General features: G+C 44.5%; 1 protein-coding gene across 5 annotated transcripts in view; it reads right to left on the bottom strand.

The window, feature by feature from the left end:
• The window catches only part of LOC124868143 (son of sevenless homolog 1-like), a 64,938-nt gene that overhangs the window by 44,667 nt on the left and 5,836 nt on the right, over positions 1 to 14,435 (bottom strand). For all 5 annotated transcript variants that reach the window (XM_047364983.1, XM_047364984.1, XM_047364986.1 and 2 more), the window contains exons 3-9: positions 12,931 to 13,062; positions 12,682 to 12,846; positions 12,323 to 12,532; positions 12,110 to 12,253; positions 11,922 to 12,032; positions 10,700 to 10,798; positions 6,093 to 6,220 (exon numbers count right to left, since the gene is read on the bottom strand). In XM_047364983.1, coding sequence (XP_047220939.1) covers positions 6,093 to 6,220; positions 10,700 to 10,798; positions 11,922 to 12,032; positions 12,110 to 12,253; positions 12,323 to 12,532; positions 12,682 to 12,846; positions 12,931 to 13,062 — 989 coding nt within the window. The remainder of the gene's footprint in view (positions 1 to 6,092; positions 6,221 to 10,699; positions 10,799 to 11,921; positions 12,033 to 12,109; positions 12,254 to 12,322; positions 12,533 to 12,681; positions 12,847 to 12,930; positions 13,063 to 14,435) is intronic.

The raw sequence follows: 14,435 nt of genomic DNA, 5'->3' as shown, positions 1-14,435 counted from the left end.
AATAAATTAGCATATTGTGATAAAGTTAATTATTTTCCATAATGTCATGTTGAAAATTTAACATTCATATATTTTAGATTCATTGCACACTAACTGAAATATTTCAGGTCTTTTATTGTCTTAATACGGATGATTTTGGCATACAGCTCATGAAAACCCAAAATTCCTATCTCGCAAAATTAGCATATCATTAAAAGGGTCTCTAAACGAGCTATGAACCTAATCATCTGAATCAACGAGTTAACTCTAAACACTTGCAAAAGATTCCTGAGGCCTTTAAAACTCCCAGCCTGGTTCATCACTCAAAACCCCAATCATGGGTAAGACTGCCGACCTGACTGCTGTCCAGAAGGCCACTATTGACACCCTCAAGCAAGAGGGTAAGACATAGAAAGAAATTTCTGAACGAATAGGCTGTTCCTAGAGTGCTGTATCAAGGCACCTCAGTGGGAAGTCTGTGGGAAGGAAAAAGTGTGGCAGAAAACGCTGCACAACGAGAAGAGGTGACCGGACCCTGAGGAAGATTGTGGAGAAGGGCCGATTCCAGACCTTGGGGGACCTGCGGAAGCAGTGGACTGAGTCTGGAGTAGAAACATCCAGAGCCACCGTGCACAGGCGTGTGCAGGAAATGGGCTACAGGTGCCACATTCCCCAGGTAAAGCCACTTTTGAACCAGAAACAGCGGCAGAAGCACCTGACCTGGGCTACAGAGAAGCAGCACTGGACTGTTGCTCAGTGGTCCAAAGTACTTTTTTCGGATGAAAGCAAATTCTGCATGTCATTCGGAAATCAAGGTGCCAGAGTCTGGAGGAAGACTGGGGAGAAGGAAATGCCAAAATGCCAGAAGTCCAGTGTCAAGTACCCACAGTCAGTGATGGTCTGGGGTGCTGTGTCATCTGCTGGTGTTGGTCCACTGTGTTTTATCAAGGGCAGGGTCAATGCAGCTAGCTATCAGGAGATTTTGGAGCACTTCATGCTTCCATCTGCTTAAAAGCTTTATGGAGATTAAGATTTCATTTTTCAGCACGACCTGGCACCTGCTCACAGTGCCAAAACCACTGGTAAATGGTTTACTGACCATGGTATCACTGTGCTCAATTGGCCTGCCAACTCTCCTGACCTGAACCCCATAGAGAATCTGTGGGATATTGTGAAGAGAACGTTGAGAGACTCAAGACCCAACACTCTGGATGAGCTAAAGGCCGCTATCGAAGCATCCTGGGCCTCCATAAGACCTCAGCAGTGCCACAGGCTGATTGCCTCCATGCCACGCCGCATTGAAGCAGTCATTTCTGCAAAAGGATTCCCGACCAAGTATTGAGTGCATAACTGTACATGATTATTTGAAGGTTGACGTTTTTTGTATTAAAAACACTTTTCTTTTATTGGTCGGATGAAATATGCTAATTTTGTGAGATAGGAATTTTGGGTTTTCATGAGCTGTATGCCAAAATCATCCGTATTAAGACAATAAAAGACCTGAAATATTTCAGTTAGTGTGCAATGAATCTAAAATATATGAATGTTAAATTTTCATCATGACATTATGGAAAATAATGAACTTTATCACAATATGCTAATATTTTGAGAAGGACCTGTACATTGAATGAAGATACTTTCTTTTCACTAAAGCATATTGACTTCCAGACGAGGCCCTTATAACAGTATGGGTCCAGTCTGTAGCTCTGATTACATTCAAAAATCATCTCCTCGCTGCAATGACAGCCTGAGTTTAGGGGAACTTTCTATATCTGAGCAACATCTGGATGAGGCCGACCCATATGGCTGGCACGGCCCGGTTCAGGAATGATAAATACCCGACCTGTTAGTCAGCTCCCTCTGAGAAGCTCCGGTCGAAAGGACCGCAGGGTAGTGAGAACTGGAACTGGTCCCGGAGACCCACGGTTCCTCCTGGTTCCCCTCTGTATCACTTAGGTCAGCTACATGCAGAGCTCCAAGATGATTGTCCTGGACAATCTGAACCAGCTGATGAGCCATGTATAATCATGTCCCAGCAGGTCAGGAGGATCTCCAACTTCTTCCATTGGTGACGTCCTCCAGCTGAACCAAAGCTGCCATCGTTCCACAGTTAGGAGCAACTTTAGCAGCTATTTATGGACATGTGTGATTGTCTCCAGCTTGTCCACCTTAGGAACCATTAAACCTGACTTGTTAGGAGTTCATCTGCTGAACCAACACCGTTTTATTCTCAGTGAGAATGAAAGTGTCCCTCAGATGATTCTCATGCATTTTCTGCTCCTCAGCGCTCAGACCGAGGAGCATTTCATCTACACGTGACAGAAACAGAGTAAGTTTCATAGTTTCCATCCGACTGAGGTTGTTTCCATCATTTTCTGATGTTTGTTACGTTATTGAGGCTGAATGTGATTCAGTTTCATCGCTCTGATTTAAACCATAAAAGCTCAAAGTCATGAAGAAACATCAGGTTTTATGCTCCATGAATTAAACTGGATGGAGTCATATTTCAGTGGATTTATGGGAGCTTTAGTTCTCTGTAGTTTATTAGAAGTCAATTGATAAAGTTTGCGCGACTGCTGCACATTTTCATGCAATGTTTATTTTTGTACAAGACGAGTTCCGCGTAAAACATTGCGCCACAAGGTTTTTGTGCGTACGCATGATTCGTACATGAGGCCCCAGGTGTGGTCTGCGGGTCCTGCTGTTGAGTTTTTAAAAGAGATTTAAAATGATTGAAAGTACAGGAAGACCTCACAGATAAAAACAGACTGAACCTAGAAGCTGCAGACTGAAAAAGCTCTGTCACCCTGGTCCTGAGTCAAGTCTTAGGAACATCCATGCTCTTCAAAAACCTCTCTGCTGACTGGGATCTGCAGGATTTTAATGGAAGACACACCTAGACATTGCCACATGAAAATTGAATGACATTATATTTCTGGAGAATGGACCCCAGAGGGAGCAGGTGCAATCAGAATAAAATAGGACCTAATATGGAGCCTTGAGGTACCCTGTGTTTAAGAGGAGCAATGGAGGACAAAAGCTGTCCCAACAGAACAGAGAAACCTCTACTGGATAAATACACTATGTTGCCAAAAGTATTGGGTCCCACCACCAGAACAATGAATTCTGGTGTTCCAGCCACTTCCATGGCTGCAGGTGTGGAGAACCTTGACTGGCCTGCAGAGGACTGACCTTTGGGATGAATTAGAGCAAAGGCTGCCCAAAATCATTGTTTAGAGGTTGGGGAGGGCCACGCCGCGCTTGTACCACTAGGAACTGAGGAGAGGCCCACCGCTGCTCCAGGAACCATAGTCAGGATCCAGCGTATGGAATAAAAACAGCTCCCAAAGGGTTGGGGAACCACTGCAGACGACCTCCGAAGATTTCTCCACGAAATGCAGAAAGGTGTGCGATGCAGGTGAGCTGGTATATCAGTAAGGTAAGGTGGCTGAGAATTGAAGGAATTGTCCTTAGATTTCGACCTTAAAAAAAACTGATGGTGGTGTCAGATGTCTAAAAGGGAATGGGGATGATGAACCAGGAGAGCAGACACATCAGACCAGCTGATTAAAAACGAAAAATAAAATGATAAAAACCAGGCCTGACAGACGGCAGGCTGCACATGCTGGCGCCATCTTGATTTCAGACTCGCCGCAGTAGTGGTGAGTCTGCACCAGCACCGACTAGAAGGTCTGGTCCAGGTTTATTAGTTAAAACTAGGAATGAACTTCCACCAGGTGTTCAAAATCAGATTCTGATCCAGATAACCTGAAGTTTCCACCAGTCCGAGCATTCCAATGTGAATCCCTTCAGAACATCAGGGAAGGTTTTCATTTGTTAAAAAATCTGTTTTATTAACCAGATAATCCTTAGGCAGAAACACGCCGCCCCACATCTTAAATAGGAAAACCATTAAAAGCTGTTGGATTTTAAGGAGTTTGGAAGGGTTACCTTGCAGCACATTATAAATGACTAATAATGACAATAACTATTAGCGGCTCAGCACCAGCTTTGTGGGTCGAGGGAGGGATGAAGTGATGACGCACGGTCTGTGTGACCAGCTAGTGGTTGGACTCCGGTGAGAGGAGAAAGAAGGTGAGATTTATCATCTGAAGCATTAGTTTGGCTAACAGCAGCAGTTCCTCCTGCACTAATAGGGACACTTCTGATTGGATCATCACCACACTTCCCGTTGTCCAACGCCAGCAGCTTATTAAGATATCGCCATCTCCATCCGCGGTCCGTGAATGGACAGAGGCAACTCAGGAGCATCTTGACTTTGTTGTTCTGACCGAGGGCATTGATCAACTGATCAAATGAGTTGATCAGATGCACCGATCTTCATCAGTGTGAGACCTTCATGAAAGCAGGAGTGTTGTCAACAGCGCACAGCGGTAAGACATCAGCAATGACCCGAGAGAAGCAACTGTTGCTGCTCATCAACCTGGGAAGGGTCATCAGGTCATCTCCAGACTACCTGAAGTCCATCGTGCTACAGAGAGAAAGATTATTTCCAGGAGGAAAACATTTCAGACAGCGGCCGATCTTCCCAGGACTGTACATCCAAGCAGGTTCAGCCCAAGCCTCAGTTAGCAGGTTAAAGGTCATGACAGGGCAGTTAGAAAAACACTGATTGATCCGAGAAAAAATTAGGAACTCAGGATCTTCAAATCACAGTTCAGCCATGATTCAGAATGGTACCCATCAGGAATCTGAGTGATAAACATTTTATAACAACATCTGACCCTGTTCAGTCAAATGGAGTTAAAGCCCTCACCCTACAGACATTAACACAGAGAAAGACAACATGAAGCAACCTACGTCTTCATCTCCACCTGCCCATCTGTCCTCCTCCTCGTCTTTGTCTCGTCTGTGATCCAAGTCTGAAACGTTATGGAACAGCAGCAGGTTTTCCTCTCTGCTCCCCTGAGCTCTCTCTTTTAACTGAGAACAATAAGCTGCATGAAAGCTCCGCCCACAGGCTGCCGCCACTTCCTGTTAACATCGGTACCACCCTGCCCCCACCTGCGACCGACCCCCCCAGTTTATTTTGATCCAACGGGAAACACAAAGGATGGGAGGAGCCCCGCTCACTGTTCTGCTGCAGATACTGAAGCTGTTACTGAGTTCTGCTCAGCTGGAATTAGCTCTCTGGTTCTGTCCGGGTGTTGGCTCTGTATGACCTCAGCTGGAGTGGTTTTAACCAGAACCACTCAGAGATCTGGTTTCAGACAGAACTGTGACTCTCTCATTTGATTGTCACATGCTGATGTTTCTGTTCATACGTGTCAGTCAGTTTGTGGGTCTTCTGTCAGCTCGGCCTTTTTTCTGTCTAAATATTAAAGTTTATTATGTTTATGTGTTTAGGAGACACTTTAACGCAGAACGACTTCCAAATGAGGAAATAATGCTGTAAATACCAAACTAACAATAACACCCCTTTTCCATCAGTACCTACTCTACCCGACTCGGGTCGGTCCGGCTCTACACGGTTTGGTTCGTTTTCCATTACAGTTGGGCGGGACCATCACAGCGAGGCGGTAACGTGACGTTAGTAGAGACACAACAACAACCATGGAGGACCTGCTTCTCTATGGCTGCCGTCAGACTCAGAGAAGAAGAACCAGAAAAGACGAAGCATCTGGATCAGTATTGGAGAGGAAGGGAAGTCATGGATCGGTACCAGCTAGAGGACATGTGAGGGTGAGCTAATGCTACCTTATGCTAGGTTGCTATAGTGCTCATATCCACCATAAGCCCAGCGTACAACGATTTAACGGGTCAAGATAGTAGCTATTAAAACATGCTGTGACTAGTGACTCCGCCCCCTAACCAATCAGTGACCAGCAGTCGCCTGATGTCACGTTTTTAGGGCAACTCGGAACGGTTGGAACCAACAAGCAGGAACTAAAAATAGTAACGGACCCACGTCAACGTTACTAAGCAAATAGAACCATATTGAACCGCACCGATTAGGGACTAGTGTGCCTAAGCTCCTTAGAAGGAAGACCACTATTGAAGATGCTCTCTGAAAAGATATCAGACTGATGATCAGTTTCGTCCAGAAGACCTCCAGGTCACATGTATGAATGTGTTCTCAGGTGTGCACCTACCTGAGCCTCCTCTTGGCCAGGTTCCTGGAGCAGATCCTCTCCATGCTGGATTGCAGGTTGAGCAGAGCTGTGATAGCCTGCCTCAGACACTCCTTATCCTCCTCATCCTCACTCTTCTCCTCCAGTTGCTATGGAAATACAAAGGGGCAGGGCATTAAGACCCCCTGTACAGGTACTGCATGGAACTTCACACGCTGATAAGCATAACTCAAGAAAAGTTTTTTAGAACCAGGACAGGGAGGGAACCATCTCTAAAAGCAGTGGGGCACTGACAGTTCTAGAAGCAGTGTCTGCAGTCTTGGGTCAGAATCAGATCAGAATAAAATGCCTGCCTCTCTGATCAGTTCAGCTGGAAAATAATCTGCAGAACATGACTGAAGGAATTTCAGAGATTTCAGCTCAGCTGGCACAAAGCAGCTTACAGCTGCTCAGTGGAAAGTCCCAGACCGGACCTACTCTGCAGGATATTGGTCTGACTGGAAACCAGCTGCTGTTAGAATGTTTTTTCTGTTTAAAGACTGCAGGTTTACTGGTGGTTCCTAGAGTCTCTAGAAGTAGAATGGGAGGCAGATCCTTTAGTTATCAGGCTCCTCTCCTGTGGAACCAGCTCCCAGTTTTAGTCCGTGAGGCAGACACCCTGTCTACTTTTAAGGCTAGGCTTAAAACTTTCCTTTTTGGTAAAGCTTATAGTTAGAGTGGCTTAGTTTATCCTGAACTTTCTGTGTAGTTATGCTGCTATAGGCTTAGGCTGCTGGAGGACATAATGACCACTTTCACCCTCTTTGCTACATTCTCCTACTACTCTCCAATTTTACATTATTTGCTGTTATTTCAGCTTTTAACTTTGTTCTCTCTTTTCTCTTCCTAGAAGCTACACCTGGCCTGACTCTGTGTCTACCTGTGACACCTTTCTGGAGAGGGGCATCGTCCAAGCTTCTGCTGGCAACAACTTAATGCTCACCCTCTACAGATGATCCACATAGCCCTGTCTTTTAGTGTTTAACCCTTTCTCTCTCCTAGACATGGCTACTGACTGAGCTTCTACTGTAACTAACTCTATGTGCTCTCTTTCAGACTCTAACCTTGAAAACTGGATCAGAGTTTATCTGTTCTTTCTTTCTAGATGAAACGACTAAAGGAGCTACATCCATTAACATTTACTTTTCCTTCCCATAGAAAGTACTCCTGGATCAGTGCTTCTTTGTTCTCTTTGTGTCTCTGCTCTGTTCTCTCAAACCCCCAGTCGGTCGTGGCAGATGGTCGCTCACACTGAGCCTGGTTCTGGTTCTGCTGGAGGTTTCTTCCATTTAAAAGGGAGTTTTTCCTCTCCACTGTCGCTACATGCATGCTCAGTATGAGGGATTGCTGCAAAGTCAACACCAGTGACTGTCCACTGTCTCTACATGCTCATCCAGGAGGAGTGAATGCTGCAAGTCACTGACTGGATGCAATCTGCTGGGTTTCCTTAGATAGAAAAACTTTTTATCCAATTTGAATAAATAACTGAATCTGACTGAACTGTTTAATAGTTACGATTAATTGGAATGTATGAACCTGACTTTTGTGAAGTGCCTTGAGACGACGTGTGTTGTGAATTGGCGCTATATAAATAAACTGAATTGAATTAATGTCCCATTTATAAAACATTTATAAATTAGAGCAATAATGTCCAATCAGAAGGACAGAATGAAGTTGGTGGGCAGGACTAATCCTTTTTGACAATAACTCATGATTCACTGATCAACAACGGGAACACTACGAGATCAGGCGGCTTGTGTCACACTGGGCTAAAAGTTATTTAAGTGACAGCCAGCACTATGTGGAACTGGGAGATGTGAGCTCTCAGTGTTCGGTTCCTCAGGGATCAGTACTGGGTCCGAAGTTCTTCATAATATGTGTAAATGACATAAGCAAAGTATCTTAAGTTTGGATTATTTGCCGTAGACACAAACGTTTCTGTGCTAGAACAACTGTTAAAGAAGGTAATTGCAGAAATAAATAAATTACAATCTTGGTTTGATCGTAATAACTTGTCTCTAAATCTGAACAAAAAGCTATTTATGTATTGCACAAAGCCAAACATGTATTAGATCATAAAGGGCTTCACATAATGGACTGTTCCTTAGTTTTACTCTTTTTTTAGTTACTATGCAGAGATTTAGGAAAACAATTACAAAACTGCAATAGATTCATTAATCATACTTCAATAAGGAGCAGTAAGAATAATTAACAAGGCTGGGTACCTTGGACACACTAACCCAATAGATATACAATCTAAATTTATACTGCTGTTGTGGCTGTATACATAGTAGTATTGTTGCTTATATGTAAGTATAATGTATATTATTTGTAAATATCAGATCAGTGTAAACATGTGTCTGGTAAAGGGGCAGGTCACTATAACTTTATACTTCTCCCCACTTCTAGAAGATCTTCGCCTGGTTTATTCAACATGTCACCATGTTCTTCTTCTCCTTTTTTAACATTCTGTTCATGGCTTGATCACACAGAAATGAATACAGTGAGGAGTTTTGTTCTAGATTTCGTCACTCACAGTTAAAACATTTCTTCTACAAGCTTTGGAGGCGGGAAAACCTGCAGAATCAGCAACGTATCAAATACGTGTGATTTTGAAGGAACTCATTTCATTGCAGGACATCAGTATTTGATACATCAGAAAAAACAAAACTTAATATTTGGTACAGAAACCTTTGTTTGCAAATCCAGAAATCAGACATTTCCTGTAGTTCTTGATGAGGTTTGCAGACACTGCAGCAGGGATTTTGAACCACTCCTCCATACAGATCTTCTCCAGATCCTTCAGGTTTCAGGGCTGTTGCTGAGCAATACGGACTTTCAGCTCCCTCCAAAGGTTTTCGTTGGGGTTCAGGTCTGGAGACCGGCTAGGCCACTCCAGGACCTTGAGATGCTTCTTATGGAGCCACTCCTTAGTTGCCCTGGCTGTGTGCTTTGGATAATTGTCCTGCTGGAAGACCCAGCCATGACCCATCTTCAATACCCTTACTGAGGGCAGGAGGTTGATGGCTAAGATCTCCATCCATCCTCCCCTCAGTACGGTGCAGTCGTCCTGTCCCATTTACAGAGAAGCATCTCCAAAGAATGATGTTTCCACCTCCGTGCTTCACGGTAGGGATGGTGTTCTTGGGGTTGTCCTCATCCTTCTTCTTCCTCCAAACATGGAGAGTGGAGTTTAGACCAAAAAGCTCTATTTTGGTCTCATCAGACCACATGACCTTCTCCCGTTCCTCCTCTGGATCATCCAGATGGTCCTTGGAAGCTTCAGACGGGGCTGGACCTGCGCTGGCTTGATCAGGTCTTAATGATGGTCTTCTTTGAGACTGTGGTTCCAGCTCTCTTCAGGTCATTGACTAGGTCCTGCCGTGTAGTTCTGATCCTGTTCCCTCACCTTCCTGATGATCATTGATGCCCCACGAGATGAGATCTTTCATGGAGTACCAGACTGAGGGAGACTCACCTTCATCTTGAACTTCTTCCATTTTCTTATCATTGCTCCAACAGTTGTTGTCTTCTCACCAAGCTGCTGGGCTGTTTTCCTGTAGTCCATCCCAGCCTGGTGCAGGTCCACTATTTTATCCCTGATGTCCTCACACAGCTCTCTGGTCTTGGTCATGGTGGAGAGGTTGGAGTGTGTTTGACTGATTGTGTGGACAGGTGTCTTTTACACAGATAACGAGTTCAAACAGGTGCAGTTAATCCAGGTAATGAGTGGAGACCAGGAGGACTTCTTGAAGAAGAACCAACAGATCTGAGAGACCCGGGATTCTTACTGGTTGGTAGGGGATCAAATACTGATGAAATAAAATGCTAATTAATTACTTAAAAATCACACAATGTGATTTTCTGGATTTATGTTCTAGATTCCGTCGCTCACAGTTGAAGAGAAGCTCTGATAAAAATTAAAGACGTCTACAAGCTTTGGAGGCGGGAAACCCTGCAGAATCAGCAGTTTATCAAATACTTGTTCTCCCCGCTGTAAACAGGTGAGAGGCAGGATCATGGCGAATATTGGACCAAGTGTTCAGAGATGTTCCATTACCAGACGGGCCTGCGATGGATGGTGGTAACAACCGAATGCTGCTGTTATGTTTCTCTCACTGTTTAGCTGGTAATCAATTGGTGCTCTGCTGAGCTGGCACCAGTCACTCTGTGGTCGGATTACTGGTCCGAGGGATTGTACTGCTTGTTTTGGTTTTTTTCTGCAAGTGCGTTCCTCAGGCTAATCTGCTTTTTATAAACTAAGCAGCTGAACAGCCACTTGATCTTTGTTTTGGACCTGGATGCATCTAATGTTAGATTATGTGGGAGGACAGATGTAAGGTTTCTGGTTTTGTCCTGCCGTTAGAAGGAGGAGTCATAAGTTCACCACTGCAGTGATCAGAAGCAGATGTGGGACAGGTGAAGAACAGGTGTGAGGAAAGTGAGATATGAGGCAATGGTGAGAAAGAAGTGACAGAAAGGAGGGGCACAGGTGTAGCAGAGTTGCAGGGGAGATGTTGAACATGTGAAGAAAAGGTGTGGGATATTTGCTGGACATGTGTGACAGATGTGTGGGACAGGTGTCTCACCTTGAGCATCTCAAACAGGTGCAGACAGTGGTAAACAGGAGTGAGCAGCTGTCTGGGCAGAACATACCGAACAGCTTCTTTGAAACCGACACAGATGGACTGAAACAGAGGAAGAGTTTCCCTATCATCATCATCCCCTTCCCATTAAGACCACAAACACCTTGACCATCATCATCTTCACCAGTAGCTAGGGGTGCACCGATTGCCGATTTCTGGCCAACCTCCGATCTTTAAAAAGCCTGACCTGTCGATTGTGATTTTTTAAATAACTGACACCATCAGGTGTTAAAAGGTCACAATACACCTTCAATGCTCCAACCTTATTTAATTAAAAAACCCTGACCCTTGTAAAACTGTTTGAACTACACATGACGTGGGAGCATGTCTATGGCTCCCTCCAGCATGCCGTCTTCTGGCGGCCTCAGCCACAAATTAAGCTCCGCCCTGCCGTGCCAGCGCCGCCCAGCGGATAAAACTCCGCCCCCTCATTTGAATATGAGAACATGAAATAAAAAGAGCTTCAAATGAAAAACGGGGTTAAAAAGTAAAAGTCACTGAAATACGTAAAGTAGCTTTACAAAATAAATCTGCATTATGAAATAAATAAATAAATCTTAAATAAATCTTGAAATGAATTAAATAAAATAATGAAAATTCCTTTTAACGTCATTATTTAGTTTTATTTCATGGAATATTTATTAATAATTTATCAATAGCAGTATTTATTTATTTAATTTTGAATAAAACCGCTCTCCATACATGTCTGTCCAAATGACGTAATTAGCTAAACTCGTCTTTCATTTTTTAAATTTTAAAAACAAACAAACCTTCAACAACGAGCACCGGACCTGTTTAAGATTCTGACCCAAAGTAGATGGTGGCTGATTTTCAGACCTTTGCAGATGTAGATAAGATCGGATTCACATGCAAGTATCGGCCGATTGCCCAGAAATAACGACATTGGGACCAATCGATTGATCGATCAATGCACCCCTACCGATAACAACATCTTCATCAGTAACACCATTAGCATTTTCACCAGCAACACTATCATCACCTTCATCATCATCACCAGTAGTACCATCTCTAGCAAACTCAGCAAAGTTTAAACATTCATGATTAAAAACTATGAACTGCAACTTTATTTCTAAGCTGAACATCAAGATGACACCTTCATCAGCTGTGACCAAAGAGGGCGAAGTATGACCCCTACTCATCTTACCTGCAGGTGGAGCAAAGCTCCTGGTTTGGTCACCTGGCTCAGGAAGTGTTCATGGAAACCAGGACGCAGGATGTCCTGAGCGTAAGTCTCATAGGGGTCAAAGGCCAACTCCTGCCAATCACATCACAGATGAAACAGAGACAGGAGCAATCACTCAATCAATAAAATGATCGTGCAACTGTACACACCTCAGCCAAGTCTTCAAAGCAGCTGCCCACCAGAGGATGAGGGCTTCCTTCATCCGTCATCTCCACAGTGTCCTCAATCAGACCCAGCAGCTTTACCGTCACCTCATGGATATCTACGATCCGGCTGAAGATGCTGTCCACCTCCTGCAGGACCAAACCCATTGGTCAGAACTGATCCCACTGAGCAGACAGGTGTGTGCTGCAGATACGTACGTGCTGCGAGAAGAGCATGGGGCTGGAGATGAAGGGCTCCCTGAACACCCTGAGGAGCAGGTTGAGCTGCCTCAGGTACTGCCGGCTGTCCGCCATGAAGCTCCTCACTAGGTCATAGTAACTCTGTTCCTCATTGGCCAATGGCTCCTCATCCAAAAGAGGTAAAAGACTAATGTCCTCCTCGTCCTGGTGGAACATGTCCATCAACACCTGCAGGAACAAAAATGTAGAAAGACCCAAAAGCACTGGGTGACCAGTCAGCTCACCTCACCCTGCAGGTATTTAACTATCTCACATAATCCATGCTTGACCACAACCAGCTGCAGCTTTATCTTGGTGCACATTGAGTGTCTTCTGACCTTGTCGGCACACATGGCCACAGTGATGTCTTGCTTGGTGATGTCAAAATGGCGGATGTTCCTCACGTAGTTTCCCGCCAGCTTGAGGATGTCGGCTGAGATGTACTCCAGGACAGCCACCATGTAAACTGACACCTGGTGGTCGATCTTATAGCCCAGAACCTCCTGAACGGAAGTCATATTGGAAGGCTGAATCATGTCTGTTAAGAAGCTGAGTGATCGAAAGAAGGTGAAGAAGAGTAACTGTACCTTCAGCAGGGGGTGGATCTTTTCGACAGGAAGGGCCAGCGGGTTCTTCCTTTTCTTCTTCTCGAGTGCAGCAAGAGCATCAGCGATCGCCCACTTGTCGATGGGGTGAGGAAAACTTCGCTGAACTCGCTCCTGAGGAAAGAAAGAGGTAATGGCTGGAACTAGACATCTACCTGCATCACATCTGCTACCCATCACCTGACCGGACAGTCCAGAAGATCAACCTGAAGGAGCTCAGAGTCACTGCAGAGATTATTGTAAGGACCTGTGGTCGTGTGTGAACTGGGACCATTTAAATCAATGGCAGAGCCTCAGAGTGGGGGCTGCAGAACCTTGGATTAGAGCGACGGGCTTCAGAACCTCCAAGCGATCAGTTACCAGGTAGCCGTTTATGGAAACAACGGCTTTACACGCTGAATTTTCACACTGTAATACGTTTGAATATTTGAGAATCTATGGACATCCCTACATGTAAAGGAGAATTCAATTCCAGCATCCGTGATAACTTTCATCTAAGCAGGTGGCACAGTGGTGGACAGAAATTGTTGGAATGCTTTTATATTTCTTGCTTCATGTATTCAAACTCTCTCAATAATATATTGGGCCTTATTTGTATGACTCTGATCCCAGAACACAGACTGGGCCCTGCATGGTGTTCTGTTGGACACATACTTTGCATTTCATGCTTTACTGGTTCTGTCACGTCTCTATTTGATGTCTTGCTGCAATAAAAGAGCTGAGAGGTTCTGTTGGGTAACAGCTGTGGTGCTGTTTGGCTCTGGCAGGTGGTCATTTTGTGGATGTTTACTGCCCCCTGCTGGCTTTCTTTTAACTGACCTCTCCTCTGGCCTGAGCTTTGCTTCTGTTGATTTAACAATAGATTTTTAGTTAGTCGCCGTCAGCTGAGCTTAAAGTGATCAGAGCTGGGAATGACGTCACAGCCAAGTTCTAGCTGAGGGAAAACGCTGGGATTTGCTCGGTGTTGTGGTTCAAGCTACCACAATCAGATGTCCCATCAATAATGTATTATTCTACATTCTGTTAGATCTGAAACAACATGTTCACACACGGATATTTTACAGAACTGTTTGTGATCTGCTTTAAAGAGATTCAAAGTGACAAGAGTTCTGATAAACGTTCTATATGTGCAGCAGCCATATTGGACCCTAAACTCAGGTTCTGCTCCAACTGTCCCAGGCAGAACTCGGACCTTAGTCGGTGTTTATTTAATATTTCCAAATGGGAATGTGGAAAATCCAACTTCCAAGTAAAAAGCGAAGGTTTAACAAAGCAACTGTTTGAGGCTTGAGGGTTAAGTTTTTGTCTGGTTCTGTCTGCCTCTCTGAGGAAAAGAACCAGCAGCTTAGATCATCTGATGGATTTAAACTGGTCCCAGTATTGGCCATCAGCTCCCGGTTCTGTCACATTAATGCAAAAAATTATGGACTGAAACCTCTCTGGACGTTGGTTGCCATGGTAACCCTGACTGTTGCACCTGATCTCTT

The sequence above is a fragment of the Girardinichthys multiradiatus genome, chromosome 5, assembly GCF_021462225.1.
Source record: "Girardinichthys multiradiatus isolate DD_20200921_A chromosome 5, DD_fGirMul_XY1, whole genome shotgun sequence".
NCBI lineage: Eukaryota > Metazoa > Chordata > Actinopteri > Cyprinodontiformes > Goodeidae > Girardinichthys > Girardinichthys multiradiatus.
This window is presented reverse-complemented; position numbering and strand designations above follow the sequence as displayed.